The following is a 15,435-nucleotide window of genomic DNA, read 5'->3' as shown; positions in this document are numbered from 1 at the left end:
GATGGAGTCTTACTCTGTTGCTCAGGCTGGAGTGCAGTGGTGCGATCTCAGCTTGCTGCAACTCCACCTCCCAGGTTCAAGCGATTCACCTGCCTCAGCCTCCTGAGTAGTTGGGATTACAGGCGCCCACCACTATGCCCAGCTAATTTTTGTATTTTCAGTAGAGACAGAGTTTCACCATAATGGCCAGGCTGGTCTCAAACTCCTGACCTCAGGTGATCCGCCCACCTCGGCCTCCCAAAGTGCTGGGATTACAAGTGTGAGCCACTGCGCCCAGCCTGGGGCAGGTTTTTAATCAGAAGATTGAGTTATATCCTTGTGACTTTCAGGTGACCAAGGTGATTACTTCCGGCTGCTGCTTCCAGGTACCTACACTGTCACTGCCAAAGCACCTGGGTTTGACCCACAGACAGAGACTGTGACCGTGGGTCCTGCGGAACCAACATTGGTGAGTTAGGTTGAGCTTGATGGTGCACTGTAAAAGTCACTTATAAAGTCTTTTTAGGAGGACAGTATCGCACTCTGTCACCCAGGCTGGAGTGCAGTGGTGCCGTCATGGCTGACTGCAGCCTCAATCTCCTGGGCTGAAGCAATCCTCCCACCTCAGTATCCCAAGTAGCTGGGAGTGAGTATAAGTGCACACCACCATGCCCGCCTAATTTTTCTACTTTTTGTAGTAAAAGGGTTTCACTGTGTTGCCCAGGCTGGTCTTGAACTCCTTGGCTCAAGCAATCTGCCCGCCTCAGCCTCCCAAAGTGCTGAGATTACAGTCATGAGCCACCATCCTTGGCCCTTACAAAATCTTAAGTGATTACACACCTCTAATCTTTGCCCAGCTTCCTTCTTTTACTATTTTTTAAAGGATTAATTGCTCGCACATCTTAAGTTTTGTTCTGTCGCCCTCCTATGTATCCTTCCTCACTTCCTTTTTTTTTTTTTTTTTTTTTTTTGAGATGGAGTTTCGCTCTTGTTACCCAGGCTGGAGTGCAATGGCGCGATCTCGGCTCACCGCAACCTCCGCCTCCTGGGTTCAGGCAATTCTCCTGCCTCAGCCTCCTGAGCAGCTGGGATTACAGGCACGCGCCACCATGCCCAGCTGATTTTTTGTATTTTTAGTAGAGACGGGGTTTCACCATGTTGACCAGGATGGTCTCGATCTCTTGACCTCGTGATCCACCCGCCTCGGCCTCCCAAAGTGCTGGGATTACAGGCGTGAGCCACCGCGCCCGGCCTCCTTCCTCACTTCCTTTTGGCTTTTCCTCTTCTGTTTAACATAGCATAGTAATTCAAAGCACTGCCTAGTTCTATATTCAGCTCATTTGCCCACAGACCTTGGACAAATTACCTAATCTCTCTCCTTCTCAGTTTCTTTCTCAGTAAATTGGTAATAACAGTGCCTCCTTCACAAGAGGCTGAAATGAGAACGACCACATAAAGCCTTTGGTATGTAGGGGCCAAATCAACTCTCAAAAGGCAGATGAATTAGAGAAAAGGTATACCAATTTATTTAACGTGCATGCACAGGAGCCTACAGAATGAAGACCCAAAGATGTAGGGGAGATTGTCCATTTTTATGCTTAGGTTCAACAAATTAGATACAGCTAGGTATAAATGCAATTGGACAAAAAAGATATCAGCTAATGCTATGTACTGAGTGAAGAAACCTAGCAAGGCCTGTCTGTGCAGATTCTTCTGGGCTCTCTGAGCATGCATTTCTTCCTTCTGGGTATGGGTCAGTACCCTCTCTGAAAAGTGGGTCTTATGACCTACAGTCAATCAAGGTAGAGTCTTATGACTTATAGTCAAACAAGGTAGATTAGATAGGTTCTCCTCTTCCTCCTTCTCTTCCTTCTCCTCTTCTTCTTTTTTTTTTTTTTCTTCTTCTTTCTTCATAGAGACAGGGAGTGACTCTGTCCCTCACGCTAGAGTGCAGTGTCACAATCATGGCTAACTGCAGCCTTAGACTCAAGAGATCTTCTGCTTCATCTTCCCAAGTATCTGGGACTACAGGCACATGCCACCATGCCCAACTAATATATATATACATTTTTTTTTTTTTGGAGACAAAGTCTCGCTCTGTTGCCCAGGCTGGAGTGCAGTGGCTCGATCTCAGCTCACTGCAACTTCTGCTTCCTGGGTTCAAGTGATTCTCTTGCCTCAGCCTCCCGAGTAGCTCCTACCACCACGCCCAGGTAATTTTTGTATTTTTAGTAGAGATGGGATTTTACCATGTTGGCAGGCTGATCTCAAACTCCTGACCTCAGATGATCTGCCCACCTCAGCCTCCCAAAGTGCTAGGATTACAGGTATGAGCCACCACACCCGGCCATTTTATTTATTTTATTTATTTTTTATTTTTTGAGATGGAGTCTTGCACTGTTGCCCAGGCTGGAGTGAAAGGCATGTTCTCGTCTCACTGCAATCCCCACCTCCCAGGTTCAAGTGATTCTCCTGCCTCAGCCTCCCAAGTAGCTGGGACTACAGGCTTGTGCCACCACAGTTGGCTAATTTTTGTATTTTTAATAGAGATGGGTTTTCACCGTGTTGACCTGTCTGGTCTTGAACTCCTGACCTCAAGTGATCCATCCTTCTGGGCCTCCCAAAGTGCTGGGATTATAGGCATGAGCCGCCGAACTCGGCCTAATTTTTGTTGTTATTTGTAGAGAGGGGCTTCTCTGTGTAGCCCAGGCTGGAGTGCAGTGGTACAGTCATGGCTCACTGCAGCCTTGAACTGCTGGCCTCAGGAGATCCTTGCACCGCGGCCTCTCAAAGCACTGGGATTACAGTCATGAGCCACTGTGCTCCTTCGGCCCAGACTGTGCTCTGACTAAATCAGATAAATTCTTTAAGACCAGTTTTTACAGAGAAAGGCAGTTTCATTCTCCTGTGCCAACGGCAAGGACTGCCACCAGAGGGCGCTGTACAGTCCCTTCTGGTGATCCGCCTGCTGTTGCTTTCCGCTCAATGCTGCAAAGAGCCAGCTACTCTTCAAGATTCAACTCTCCAGGGCTTTATTTTATAGATTGGATGAGAAGCAGAGAACTTCTTTGATTTTACAGCCTGGATCTTTTCAGTTTTGATTGTATTAGGACCTCAGAGCTAAAGGAGCTCAGAGATCACGGACACTAATCCCCAGATTTCTCAAAGGAGGACAAAATAATGAGGCAGTCCTACTTAAAGGCCATCTTCAATCTCGTTTCTCAAAAGTCAGCCTTTCCTAGGGCCGCCTCATGCCTTCTGTATACAACCCTAGAGCTTAGTAGACCCTCCCACCCCCTTTCCCAATTAACATGATGTAGTCAAGTCAAGCTTGTCTTTTACTATTTATTGAATAATTACTATGTGTGACATGCTATGAGAGCTTTCCAGCATTGTCTCATTTAACCTTCACAACAACCCTGTGAGGTAGATGCAAGTGTCCCCATTTGTGGCTTAGAGAAGATAAAAGAAACTTGCATAATATCACATAGCAAGTGGTGGGAGCCAGGATTTGAACCTACGTCAGGCTCTCTGGCTGCCTTCTTAGCCAATGTGTTACAGGAACTCATACTAAGTGTACAGCCTGTGTTTGTAGCTCCTTATTGTAACACAAGGCTCAGGGGAAAGAACTATGCTTTAAATCCTTTGAGAATTCCTCTGGAATTTCCAGATGGTTTCTCCTTCCATCTCCTCCTCCCCCAGTCCCATCTCCTGAATAATGTAAATTACTTCTCCTTACAGTTGCTGGAAACAGAGAGTAAATCTTTCACTGTAGCCTATTAGCTGGTCCGGGGTCCTCTTTCCTTTTTTTCTTGTTATATCCTAAAATTGAATGACTGGTAGGCAGTTACATGCATGAGTGTTGCATTACCAGCAAGTCTGTTCAATGCCAAATTCAAACAACTGCATGTCCTCTTGAGTAGCACACTCAATTTCAAAGGATTTTGCCCGCTTTTTCACATATTCTTTAAATTAACATAACTCATCATTATGTCAAATATACTCAGAGTAGAAAAGAAATCTGTCATTTGGATACAATTTCCAGGCACAGTAACAACTAAAAATCCATTTATTGATCACAAAGGAATCTGCCTCCCTCCCCAGTCTAAAGCAGATATCCATCTGACTGGGAAAGAAAAAAGGAAAAAAAGATTGGCCAGGTGTGGTGGCTCATGCCTGTAATCCTAGCACTTTGGGAGGCTGGGATGTAATGTCACTTGAGGTCAGGAATTTGAGACCAGCCTGGCCAACATGACGAAACCCTATCTCTACTAAAAATACAAAAATTAGCCAGGTGTGTTAGCACATGCCTGTAATCCCAGCTACTTGGGAGGCTGAGGCAGGAGAATTGCTTAAACTCAGGGGGCAGAGGTTGCAGTGAGCTGAGATTGTACCACTGCACTCCAACATGGGCAACAGAGCAAGACTCCATCTCGAAAACAAAACAAAACAAAACACCAGATTGTTTGCTACAGAGTTTCCATAGTAGAATTAAGATGCTTTAAAATATCTCAGCCCCGGTGTGGTGCCTCACACCTATAATCCCAGTACTACTTTGCAAGGCTGAGCCTGGCGGATCACTTGAGCCCAGGAGTTTGAGACCAGCCTGGGCAACATGACAAAACCCTGTCTCTACAAAAAAGTACAAAAATTAGCCAGGCATGGTGGCATGCATGTGTAGTGCCAGCCACTACACATGGTGGCATGCATGTGGAAGGAGCCTGAGGTGGGAGGATCACTTGAACCCGGGAGGTGGAGGCTGCAGTGAGCCATGATTGCGCCACTGCACTCCAGCCTGGATGACAGAGTAAGACCTTATCTCAAAATAAAAATAAAATATCTTCCTGGGCCCAAAATAAAAATAAAATAAAATATCTTGCTTTTTCCCAAGGCCTTCCACATGGCGCCACTCCTTTCCTTTTCCTTGCCTCATTTTCTTGTCTCTCTTCTCTCTCTTTTTTTCTGTCCTAGATTCCTGTGTTACTAAACAGGAACTGGTAAATAAGACAGTACAGTTGGCTCTGATTCTCCCCTCCCCACCCCTGGAGGAACTAGCAGCAAACTTGGCTATGAATTTTTGTGGAAGGAGCAGGAAATAACCCCGTAGAGAGGCCTCTCAGTCAGCGGCATGTTTTTTAACTCCCAGCTGGCTTCAGCGCTCAAGCTGTTCCAAGGGTGGGAAAGCCCAGGCCTGCCCCAGAGGAGTGTGGTTAGGATACTGTGCCACTCCCTCTCCTTCCTCTTCAGCCTGGGATAGTTCTATGGCTCTTCCACGCCCAGAATGTCCCACATTTGTCAGTGAAAAGTATCTTTTCATCTGTCTGCATGCTGTGGCCAGAAGAGAAGTTGGAATGCAGCGCTTGAAAGGATGCATTAATGCACATGGAAATTTCGAGTTAAGAATCCAAGCAGGGTGTGGTGGCATGTGCCTGTAGTCCCAGCTACTCAGGAGGGTGAGGCAGGGAGACCTCGAACCCAGGAGTTCGAGTCCAGCCTGGACAACATATCAAGAACCCATCTCTAAAATTAAAAAAAAAAAGGAAAATAAATAAGAGTCCAACCAACACTCTTTATCATCTCTACTATCTATAAAATCAAACAAGTATGGCAGAAGGTTGGGTTCTGAAACACGGTGACACTTACTGGCATGCCTGAGCATGGCACCTGTGAGTCCCCCAGGCAGCACGAAGATTATTACAGTGCCGTCAGCCATGGCTCTTGTCCTAAGTAGTAATATTGGTGAAATTGGGATTTGATGTGTAGATATTTTTCCTTTCTTTTCTTTACCTTTGCTTCTTTTGAAACGGAGTCTCATTTTGTCACCCAGGCTAGAATGTAGTGGCATGATCTCGGCTTACTGCAACTTCTGCCTCCTGAGTTCAAGCAATTCTCATGCCTCAGCCTCCCAAGTAGCCAGAACTATTAGGCATGCGCCACCAGCCCAACTAATTTTTGTATTTTTAGTAGGGACGGGGTTTCGTCATGTTGGCCAGGCTGGTCTCTAACTCCTGACCTCAAGTGAACTGCCCGCCTCAGCCTCCCAAAGTGCAGGGATTACAGCCACCACGCCCGACCTAATTTTTTCTTTTTAATTTTTATTTTTGACATGGAGTCTCACTGTCACCCAGGCTAGAGTGCAGTGGTATAATCTCGGCTCACTGCAGCCTCCACCTCCCAGGTTCAAGCAATTCTCCCACCTCAGCTTCCTGAGTAGCTGAGACTACAGTTGTGTACCACCACGCCTGGCTAATTTCTTTGTATTTTTAGTAGAGACAGGGTTTCACCATGTTGGCCAGGCTGATCTTGAACTCCTGATCTCAGGTGATCCTCTGCCTCAGCCTTCCAAAGTGCTTGGATTACAGGCATGAGCCACCATGCCCAGCCAATTTTTCTCTGATATGTATAAAATCAATGAATATTAATTTTGTCCAGTCACACCCTATTTATCACCAGTGATTGCATACCAATTCTGGGGGAACATTAGCCAGGTCTATATGGCACCACCAGTGCTTCTCTGGATCGCTGCTATAATAATTCTCAACTAGTACCCAGCCCTCAGAAACCGGAACTATGGCAAAAGATGGTTCAAACGGATCTCCCAGCTTCTGCTTTTTCCCTTCCAGGTTAACTTCTACCTCAAAAGAAGCATCCCTCAAGTGAGCTCTGTGGGGAGAGCTCCCAGCAGATCGCATGGAGTTGGAGCCAAAGTGCAGCCCCAGGCAGCCAGAAAGAAAGAAATGGAGATGAGGCAGCTCCAGAGAGGCCCTGCCTGAGACCCAGAGTGCCAGGAAACCCTTCAGAAAGGCTTTGCTCCTGCTCTTAGGTCACATGAAGCATTCTTCCTATTTTATTATCTGGGACATATTTAAATACAAACATATTCAGAGCAATTCAGAATGGTCTTCGTCTGTTCCAGGGATAAGCCATCTCTAGGTCATCATGAAAGGAATTAGGGTCTGTTGAAAGCTGATGTGGTAATACATATATCTAGTGGTGTTTGGTAAGGTTTTTCCATTCTGAGAATCCGGTTTAGGCTCCTTGCTGGTTCACACTGCATCCAGAGACTGGTTCTGGCTCGTTGGCAGCTGCATCTCCAGAATCTAGCACAGAGTTTGCAACAAAGTTAGTGCTCAATGAAGATTTCTGAACCGTCACTGAAATGGTGAAGTAAGTGATCCATCATTGATGTTGTTTCCATAGCAAAATTAGGTGACCAGTTCTGAAATCCCAGAGGATCATTTCAGGAACAGCATCTTAATAAGAAAAGAATTTGACGTGCAAATACCTAGTGCCATGGCTACCCTTCTTTGTACATGGGCATTTAATAAATAGCATCTTTTTTTTTTTTTTTTTTTGAGATTGAATCTCGCTCTGTTGCCCAAGCTGGAGTGCAGTGGTGTGATCTCAGCTCACTGCAACCTCAGCTTCCAGGTTCAAGTGATTCTCGTGCCTCAGCCTCCCAAGTAGCTGGGACTACAGGCATGTGTCACTATGCCCAGCTTATTTTTGTATTTTTAGTAGAGATGGGTTTCACCATGTTGGCCAGGCTAGTCTGGAACTCCTGACCTCAAGTGACCCACCCACCTTGGCCTCCAAAGTGCTGGGATTACAGGTGTGAGCCACTATGCCCGGCCAATTATTTGCTTTTAAACTATTTTGTTTGTTGACATTTTCACAACATATAAAGGTCTTTTTTATTTTATTTATTTATTTATTTTGAGACGAAATCTTGCTCTGTCACCTAGGCTGGAGTGCTGTGGCATGATCTCGGCTCACCACAACCTCTGTCCCCTGGGTTCAAGTGATTTTCCTGCCTCAGCCTCCCGAGTAGCTGGGATTACAGGCATCCACCACCACACCTGGCTAATTTTTGCATTTTTTGGTAGAGACAGGGTTTGCTGTGTTGACCAGGCTGGTCTTGAACTCCTGATCTCAGGTGATCTGCCCACCTTGGCCTCCCAAAGTGCTGGGATTACAGGCATGAGCCACCATGCCCAACCAGATCTTTTATACAAAGCAATAAAAATCTTAAAATCTTTTCAGAAGCATCTGTACATCAATACTTAACTCCTAGATGAGACTAATTCTGGGGCCCTCATTTTTTTTTTTAACCTTTTTTTGAGACAGGGTTTTGTTCTGTCACCCAGGCTGGAGTGCAGTGGTGTGATCACAGCTCACTGCAGCCTCAATCTAATTAGGCTCAAGCGATCTTCCCACCTCAGCCTCCTGAGTAGTTATGACTACAGGTATGTGCCATCACACTTAGTTAATTGTTTTGTGTCTTTTGCAGAAACAGGATCTCTCTATATTGCCCAGGCTGGTCTCAAAGTCCTAGGCTCAAGCAATCCTCCTGCCTCAGCCTCCCAAAGTGCTGGGATTACAAGACAAAAGCCACCATGCCCAGTCTGGGACCCTCATTTTTAAATGCACTTCTTAAAGTACAGTATTCATTTGAAATGTTGTAATTCTGTATTACTTTTAGTAAGATCTTGCCATTTCTGTAAATGTTTCCTGCTTTCAGGGCCTAATATTTCTGCATGAATGGGAAAGCATAGCTGGAAGGTGGAGTATTAGTTCTTCAGTAGTAAAGGACCCCATTTTTACTTTAGATCTTGTCTTTAACTCGCACATCCATTTGATTAACTTGGCTAATGGTTTTTTCCTACCTAAGTGTGCAAGAAAAAGAAACGAAAGGAATACTACAACACAGAAATCTCTGTGAATTTCTAAAAGCTGAAGTTCATAGCCTCTGTACTATTACCGTTTACTGCCAGTTTCTGACCCACTCAGACACCTGAGGCCTCTAAGTGGATCAAAGCCAGCTAACTGTTGCATCCAGTGTGATCCTAGACCAAGTCCAGTTTATATCACAACTTCCAAACCCAACTCATAGCAAAAATTCACTCAAACAAACAGATAGCTCAAAACATAAACCCACGGAGCTTCAGAATCCGAGAGAGAAGACACCCATGATCCCCAGTTGTAAGAGAGCAATGGACAAAATGCGTCTGGTGGGTACCTTGTTTGGTCACTCAATACCCCTGGTGGGGACTAGAAGCTCTACTTCAGATCCCATTTCTGACACCATCTATTAAAAAGAAAACCTTAGGCAAGTCAATTTTAACAGAGAGTTTATTGAGCAAAGAATGACTTGCAAATCAAGCAGCCCCTAAAGCAGAATAAGTTCAGAGAGATTCCTGCACAGCTGTGGTCAAAAAAGACTTACAGGCAGAAAAAGGAAAGTGATAGACAGAAACGGTTGGATTACATTTGCCTTATTGGGACACAGTTTGAATAGCTGGCCACCTTTGATTGGCTTAAATTCAGTGATTGGCACAAGAGGAGGTTACAGTCTGTTTATGAATCCAGTAAGGTTATAGTTCACTATGTATGACAAGATCTTTACACTGAACTTAAACTATGTAAGGAGGCTACTTTAGGATAAACCGAACTTAGCAGACCTAATAAGAAATATATATTTTGGGCCAGGTTCGGTGGCTAACACCTATAATCCCAGCTACCCGGGAGGCTGAGGCAGGAGAATTGCTTGAACCCAAGAGACAGAGGTTGCAGTGAGCTGAGATTGTACCATTGCACTCCAGCCTGGGCAACGAGAGCGAAACTCCATCTCAAAAAAAAAAAAAGAAATATATATTTTGTCTTTGTCCCCTGGTGTACAGCTTCTAAACCCCTTGTATAACTTTCTGAATGACAGAGGTGATAGGAGCTCTTTTGTTATCCATAACAAGCCCCTGAATTTTGATTACACCTCAGTTTATGTTAATGAGATGCCTGGGAGCTGAAAGCCCCTAGATAGCTTCAGGATGGGTCTGGTTGCCAAAGAAACCCACCATGTGCTTATGATGGCAGTGGTGGTCCGTCTGGAGTGGCTGCAGCTGGGAGATGCAGCTGGGGTTGCAAGCGCCATAGAGCCAGCGGGAGCCAGGGACAAGTGGGAGCCCCGTCGCTTCTGAGTTGGGGCAGGAGCTCCCAGGTGCCACTGCAGCTGCCCAAGCCATGGCTATGGACCCGGACATCTCCATCCTCTTGGGGCCCAGGAGCAGGCAGGAGCCCCATCCTCCCAGGCACAGCTGCAGCCACTCAAATGGCAAGCCCAGGAGCCCTGTGGCAGGGAAGAGCCCACCTGATTCTAGCAGCTGCATCTCTTGCATGTAAGGGTGTGTGTGTGCATGCTGTTTCCTGATTTATGATCTCAACGTGCGAGAAGTCTAACTCAGCATAGGTCCAAGACAGTGTAGCATCCAAACCACATCGAGTCTATTCATAAGTGAGCCAGTAAGATTCACTTTTTCCATGGTCACAGAAAACACCCCTAAACCCGAACAGCCATCTCAGAAGCAAGGATGTAGAAAGTAGGACAGCATGACTTAGTACAAATCTGCCATCAGAACCGGAGAATTTAGAGTTCCTGTGTCCAGAGCATCATCTTGTCACAATTTGTCTTGTATGCACACTCTCAACACACAGCCTGCACTCCATCATGCCCGCCTCCTGCCTGGAATACAGCTTCATTTCTGCTTTAACACTAACTGCATTCTGGCTTTAACCATGAGTAAACATTCCCCCAGAGCAAATGCCTAAGCAAACACCACTTCTCTCCCCCCTCCCAGAAGTTAAATTCCACCATTTATAAAGCCTTCCCCTACTCCTACTGTCTCTTATTCTTTCCCTCGCCGCTTGATTATCTTCCCCACACTGCCACTCATGAATCTTTCTCCCACCTTCGTTCTGTTCACATACCTCCTGTACCCCTTCACACCCACCCCACCGGCCCTGCTGCACGTTGGGTATGGCATCACTTAAGAAACAGGGCCTGGAGTCATTAAGGGATAGGTGGCCAGCAGCCCGGAAAAAGCAAAACAGAAAAAGCATTGCTTGTTTCTCTGTCTCCCTCCCCTTGCACAGTCTCAGGGAGGAGGCAAAGAAAGTCACCCCTTGGATCCATGTTCACCCCGCAGGAGGAGGGAGAAAAGGCATCTTTGAGTTCCTTTTAGATTGTCCCATGTGAGGCCTTTGGAATGAAGTCAATCAGGGCATTAGATCAAAGGAATTTAGTGAGTTTTCCTAAATCCTTTCTGGAATCAGATGAAGAATAATGAAAAAATAAAATGACCACAATTTTGTTCTTTTAAAAAATATCTAAATATAGTATTTTATACACACTGTAGTTTATAGAAGGCTTTTATTTTACAAGCCAATCATTTTTTTTTTAATGTCAGGCATTGGTATATTACCAATGTTGTAGCAAGGTTTGAGGGAGGTACGTCTCACGCTTGAGCATGAAAACCCAATCATCATGCTTATGACCTACAGAATGACCTAACATTTTTTTTTAATGGAGGGATAAAGGGCCCATCAACTTTCTTTCTTTGTTTTTTTTTTCGATAGGGTCTGGTTCTATTGCCTAGGCTGGAGTGCCTTACCACAATCACAGCTGACTACAGCCTTGACCTCCTGGGCTCAAGTGATCCTCCTGTGTCAGCCTCCTGAGTAACTGAAACTACAGGCATGTGCCACAATGCCTGGGTAATTTTTTATTTTTTTGTAGAGACGGGGTTTCACCATCTTGCCTAGGCTGGTCTTGAAATTCTAGGCTCATGTGATCCTCCTCCGTCAGCCTCCCAAAAATTTGGGGCTACAGGCATGAGCCACCATGCCTGGCTACTTTCTATTTTGGTCTAACTTTCTATTAAGGACAATTGGTAAAATACAATTGTTGGCCAGGGCGCAGTGGCTTATGCCTGTAACATCCCAGCACTTTGGGAGGCCGAGACGGGCGGATCACCTGAGGTCAGGAGTTTGAGACCAGCCTGACCAACATGGAGAAATCCCATTTCTACTAAAAATACAAAATTAGCTGGGCATGGTGGCCCATGCCTGTAATCCCAGCTACTCGGGAGGCTGAGGCAGGAGAATGGCTTGAACCTGGGAGGCGGAGGTTACAGTGAGCCAAGGTTGTACCTGGGCAACAAAAGCAAAACTCTGTCTTAAAAAAAAAAATACAATTGTTATCGACTATCACCATCAATTCATAAATACTCTAATACCAAAAATTAGGAAAGATTTAATCTCAGAATAAAGAAGCCTTATAAATAAAATTATTTTTCTCATCTTACTAGGAAATAGTACATCTTTATCTTAGACTGGCTTTTGTGAGCCAGTAAAGATGAGACCTTTAGTAGCATATAGCTAAAAATGTTTATGTAAGGATTTCAGACATAGCTGGATCAAGGTGCCTAAATTAGATGGTATGGAATCTGTCTCCATTTCGTGATTTCATTGTCTTCAGTAGTGACTTCATTCTCACATAGTCTCTCCCCATGAGGCAAGGTGAACAACACCACCTTCAAGCTTATCTTCTATCAGCGATCAAAAGACAAAATTATAATAAATTTAGATTAAAGATCGAAATGGCTTTTATTTGCAATTCTAATATTGGGCAACAACTCATTCTATAAGATAGAGTGTTCAGATGAGTTGAGCAGAGAAATTTGACTTTATTGGCAGAAAAGAGCGGAAGAATGCAAAAACAGAACAAAAACTGGTTGTTTCAAAGTTACTTTCCTTATAAAGGTTAAAGCAGAGGGGATCACCTCATCGTTTCTCAAAACAGTTTGGGGATTTGGCTATTATCTCTTTATTGCCTGATTTCTTGGAAGGTCGGATAAACAGCTTAGTTTTGGCTTGTTGGAAACTTCAGCATGAGTAACTCCATTTTGGTTTGATCTGTTAAGCCTAGTGCAGGAGCTCAGTTCCACCCAATGGCCTCCTATAAATTTCCTTTAACATAGTCTAGGAACAAGCTATTAATTCTTGAGCATGAATCTCAATAACACAAACTGGATTACGTGCCTGTCTCTAAAACTATCACAGTGATTCTGATTGGTTGGTCTGGGGTCATACGATCACTCCTGGACAGTAGAATGGAAATATGAGGGAATGAGTTGTTTCCCATTAAAACAAACAAAAATCCCAGGAGGTCAAGACAGGCAGATCACTTGAGGCCAGGAGTCTGAGACCAGCTTGGGCAACATAACAAAGCCCCGTCTCTACTAAAAATACAAAAATTAGTTGGGTGCAGTGGCACATGCCTGTAATTCCAGCTACTTGGGAGGCTAAGGCAGGAGAATCACTTGAACCTGGGAGGTGGAGGTTGCAGTGAGTGGAGATTGTGCCACTGCACTCCAGCCTGGGTGACAGAGCAAGACTCCATCTCAACAACAACCACAAAAAGAATGATGGTTGTAGATAGAGCAAAAAAAGGGTTTTACAATTTTGTTGAATTAAATTGAAGCACCTTTTTGATTTTACTGTGACTTTTTCTGTTTTATTTATTTTTCATTGACATATAATTGACTTTCTAACACTGACTAGTTTTACTTTGTAATCACTAGAGAGTAGGACTCAGGCTCAGAACTAGAATTTAATACAGCTGTTTCCAGTGTTTTTGTTTTAATTATTACCTCCTATGAAGTGCAGTCTCTACTGATTTTGCAGTTATAGGAGTGGTACAAAGGTTTCCTTAAAAAAGGAAGAAAACAAAATGAATACATTTAATTTTCTTTTTCTTTCTCTCTTTTTTTTTGTGTGTGTGTGTGTGTGTGAGAGAGAGACAGAGTCTCCCTCTGTCACCCAGGCTGGAGTACAGTGTCGTGATCTCAGCTCACTGCCATCTACCTTCACCTCCTAGGTTCAAGCGATTCTCCTGCCTCTGCCTCCAGAGTAGCTGGGACTACAGGTGCCCACCATGCCTGGCTAATTTTTGTACTTTTAGTAGAGACGGAGTTTCCCTATGTTGAGCAGGCTGGTCTTGAACTCCTGACCTCAGGTAATCTGCCCACCTTGGCCTCCCAAAGTAATTTTCTTTAAAAAAATTAAAAAATTTTTTTCCTTTGATTACCTGGCCCATGGCCTCTGAAAAAAGTAAATAAATTTAAATAAAAATATTAAATGACCAGGCACAGTGGCTCACATTTGTAAACCCAGTACTTGGTGTTTTTGGTTTTTTTTTTGGAGATGGAGTCTCACTCTTGTCACCCAGGTTGGAGTGCAATGGCACAATCTCAGCTTACTGCAGCCTCCACCTCCTGGGTTCAAGCTATCCTCCTGCCTCAGCCTCCAGAGTAGCTGGGATTACAGGTGTCTGCCACCATGCTCAGCTAATTTTTTTTTGTATTTTTAGTAAAGACGGGGTTTCATTATATTGGCCAGACTGGTCTCAAACTCCTGACCTCAAGTGATTCACCTGCCTCAGACTCCCAAAGTGCTGGGGTTACAGGTGTGGGCCACCTCGCCTGGCCTTTTTGTTTGTTTGTTTGTTTGAGGCAGGGTTTTGCTCTGCTTCCCAGGCTGGAGAGGTGCAGTGGCACGATCATGGCTCACTGCAGCCTCAACCTCCTGGGCTCAAGCAATCCTCCTGCCTTGGTCTCCTGAGTAGCTGGGACCACAGTCTCAAGCCCCCATGCCAGGCTAATTTTTGTATTTTTTGTAGAGAGAGAATTTTGACATGTTGCCCAGACTGGAATCCAAGTACTTTGGGAGGCTGAGGCAGGAGGATCATTGCAGTCCAGGAGCTCAAGACCAACCTGAGCAATATAGAGAGACCTCATCTTTACCAAAATTTAAAAATTAGCCAGGCGTGGTGACGTGCACCTGTGGTCCCAGCTACTCGAGAGGCTGAGGTGTGAGGATTGCTTGAATCTAGGAGTAGCTAGGCTGTAATAAGCATGATTGCCCCACTGCACTGGAGCCTGCGAGGCAGAGCAAAACTATCATCTATCTCTCTATCTCTCTATCAATCTAGAAAGATGGTATGCCATTTAGTCAATAATTATTATTATGTTTTCTAAGACTATAAGATTATAATGTCTGGGTGCCGTGGCTCACGCCTATAATCCCAGCACTTTGGGAGGCCGAGATGGGCAGATCACTTGAGGCTAGGAGTTCCAGACCAGCCTGGAAAACATGCTGAAACCCTATCTCTACTAAAAATACAAAAATTAGCTGAGTGTGGTGGTGCACACCTGTAATCCCAGCTACTTGGGAGACTGAGGCAGGAGAATTGCTTGAACCAGGGAGGTGGATGTTGCAGTGAGATGAAATCGCGCCACTGCACTCCAGCCTGGACAACAGAGTGCACCTCTGTCTCAAACAAATAAATAAATAAAAATAAAAGTATTATGACAAAAAATATGTATAGGAATGACTGAAGTGTAGGAAGTATAGAAAGAACTAGGCAAGGCCGGGTGCGGTGCCTCACGCCTGTAATCCCAGCACTTTGGGAGGCCAAGGTGGGCTGATCACTTGAGGTCAGGAGTTCAAGACCAGCCTGGCCAACATGGTGAAACCCCATCTCTAATAAAAATACGAAAATTATCCTGGCGTGGTGGTGCACACCTGTAATCCCAGCTACTCCGGAGGCTGAAGCAGGAGGTT

The 15,435-nt window shown here is 44.9% G+C and overlaps 1 protein-coding gene and 1 non-coding gene across 2 annotated transcripts in view; one reads left to right on the top strand and one right to left on the bottom strand.

Annotated features, from left to right (window-relative positions):
- The window catches only part of CPN1 (carboxypeptidase N subunit 1), a 40,236-nt gene extending 33,367 nt beyond the window's left edge, over positions 1 to 6,869 (top strand). The window contains exons 8-9 of the mRNA XM_032281282.1: positions 330 to 448; positions 6,603 to 6,869. Coding sequence (XP_032137173.1) covers positions 330 to 448; positions 6,603 to 6,752 — 269 coding nt within the window. The 3' untranslated portion in view covers positions 6,753 to 6,869. The remainder of the gene's footprint in view (positions 1 to 329; positions 449 to 6,602) is intronic.
- A 4,344-nt stretch (positions 6,870 to 11,213) lies between these two features.
- Positions 11,214 to 11,319, bottom strand: LOC116554260. Its single transcript, XR_004270141.1, has one exon. It is a non-coding gene; the product is annotated as a small nucleolar RNA U13 (small nucleolar RNA).
- Between the last annotated feature and the right edge of the window lie 4,116 nt (positions 11,320 to 15,435).

Source organism: Sapajus apella, unplaced genomic scaffold, assembly GCF_009761245.1.
Source record: "Sapajus apella isolate SASKATOON/1434 unplaced genomic scaffold, GSC_monkey_1.0 scaffold13, whole genome shotgun sequence".
Taxonomy (NCBI): Eukaryota; Metazoa; Chordata; class Mammalia; order Primates; family Cebidae; genus Sapajus; species Sapajus apella.
Note: the sequence above shows the minus strand (reverse complement) of the source record. Positions and strands in the feature narration are given on the sequence as shown.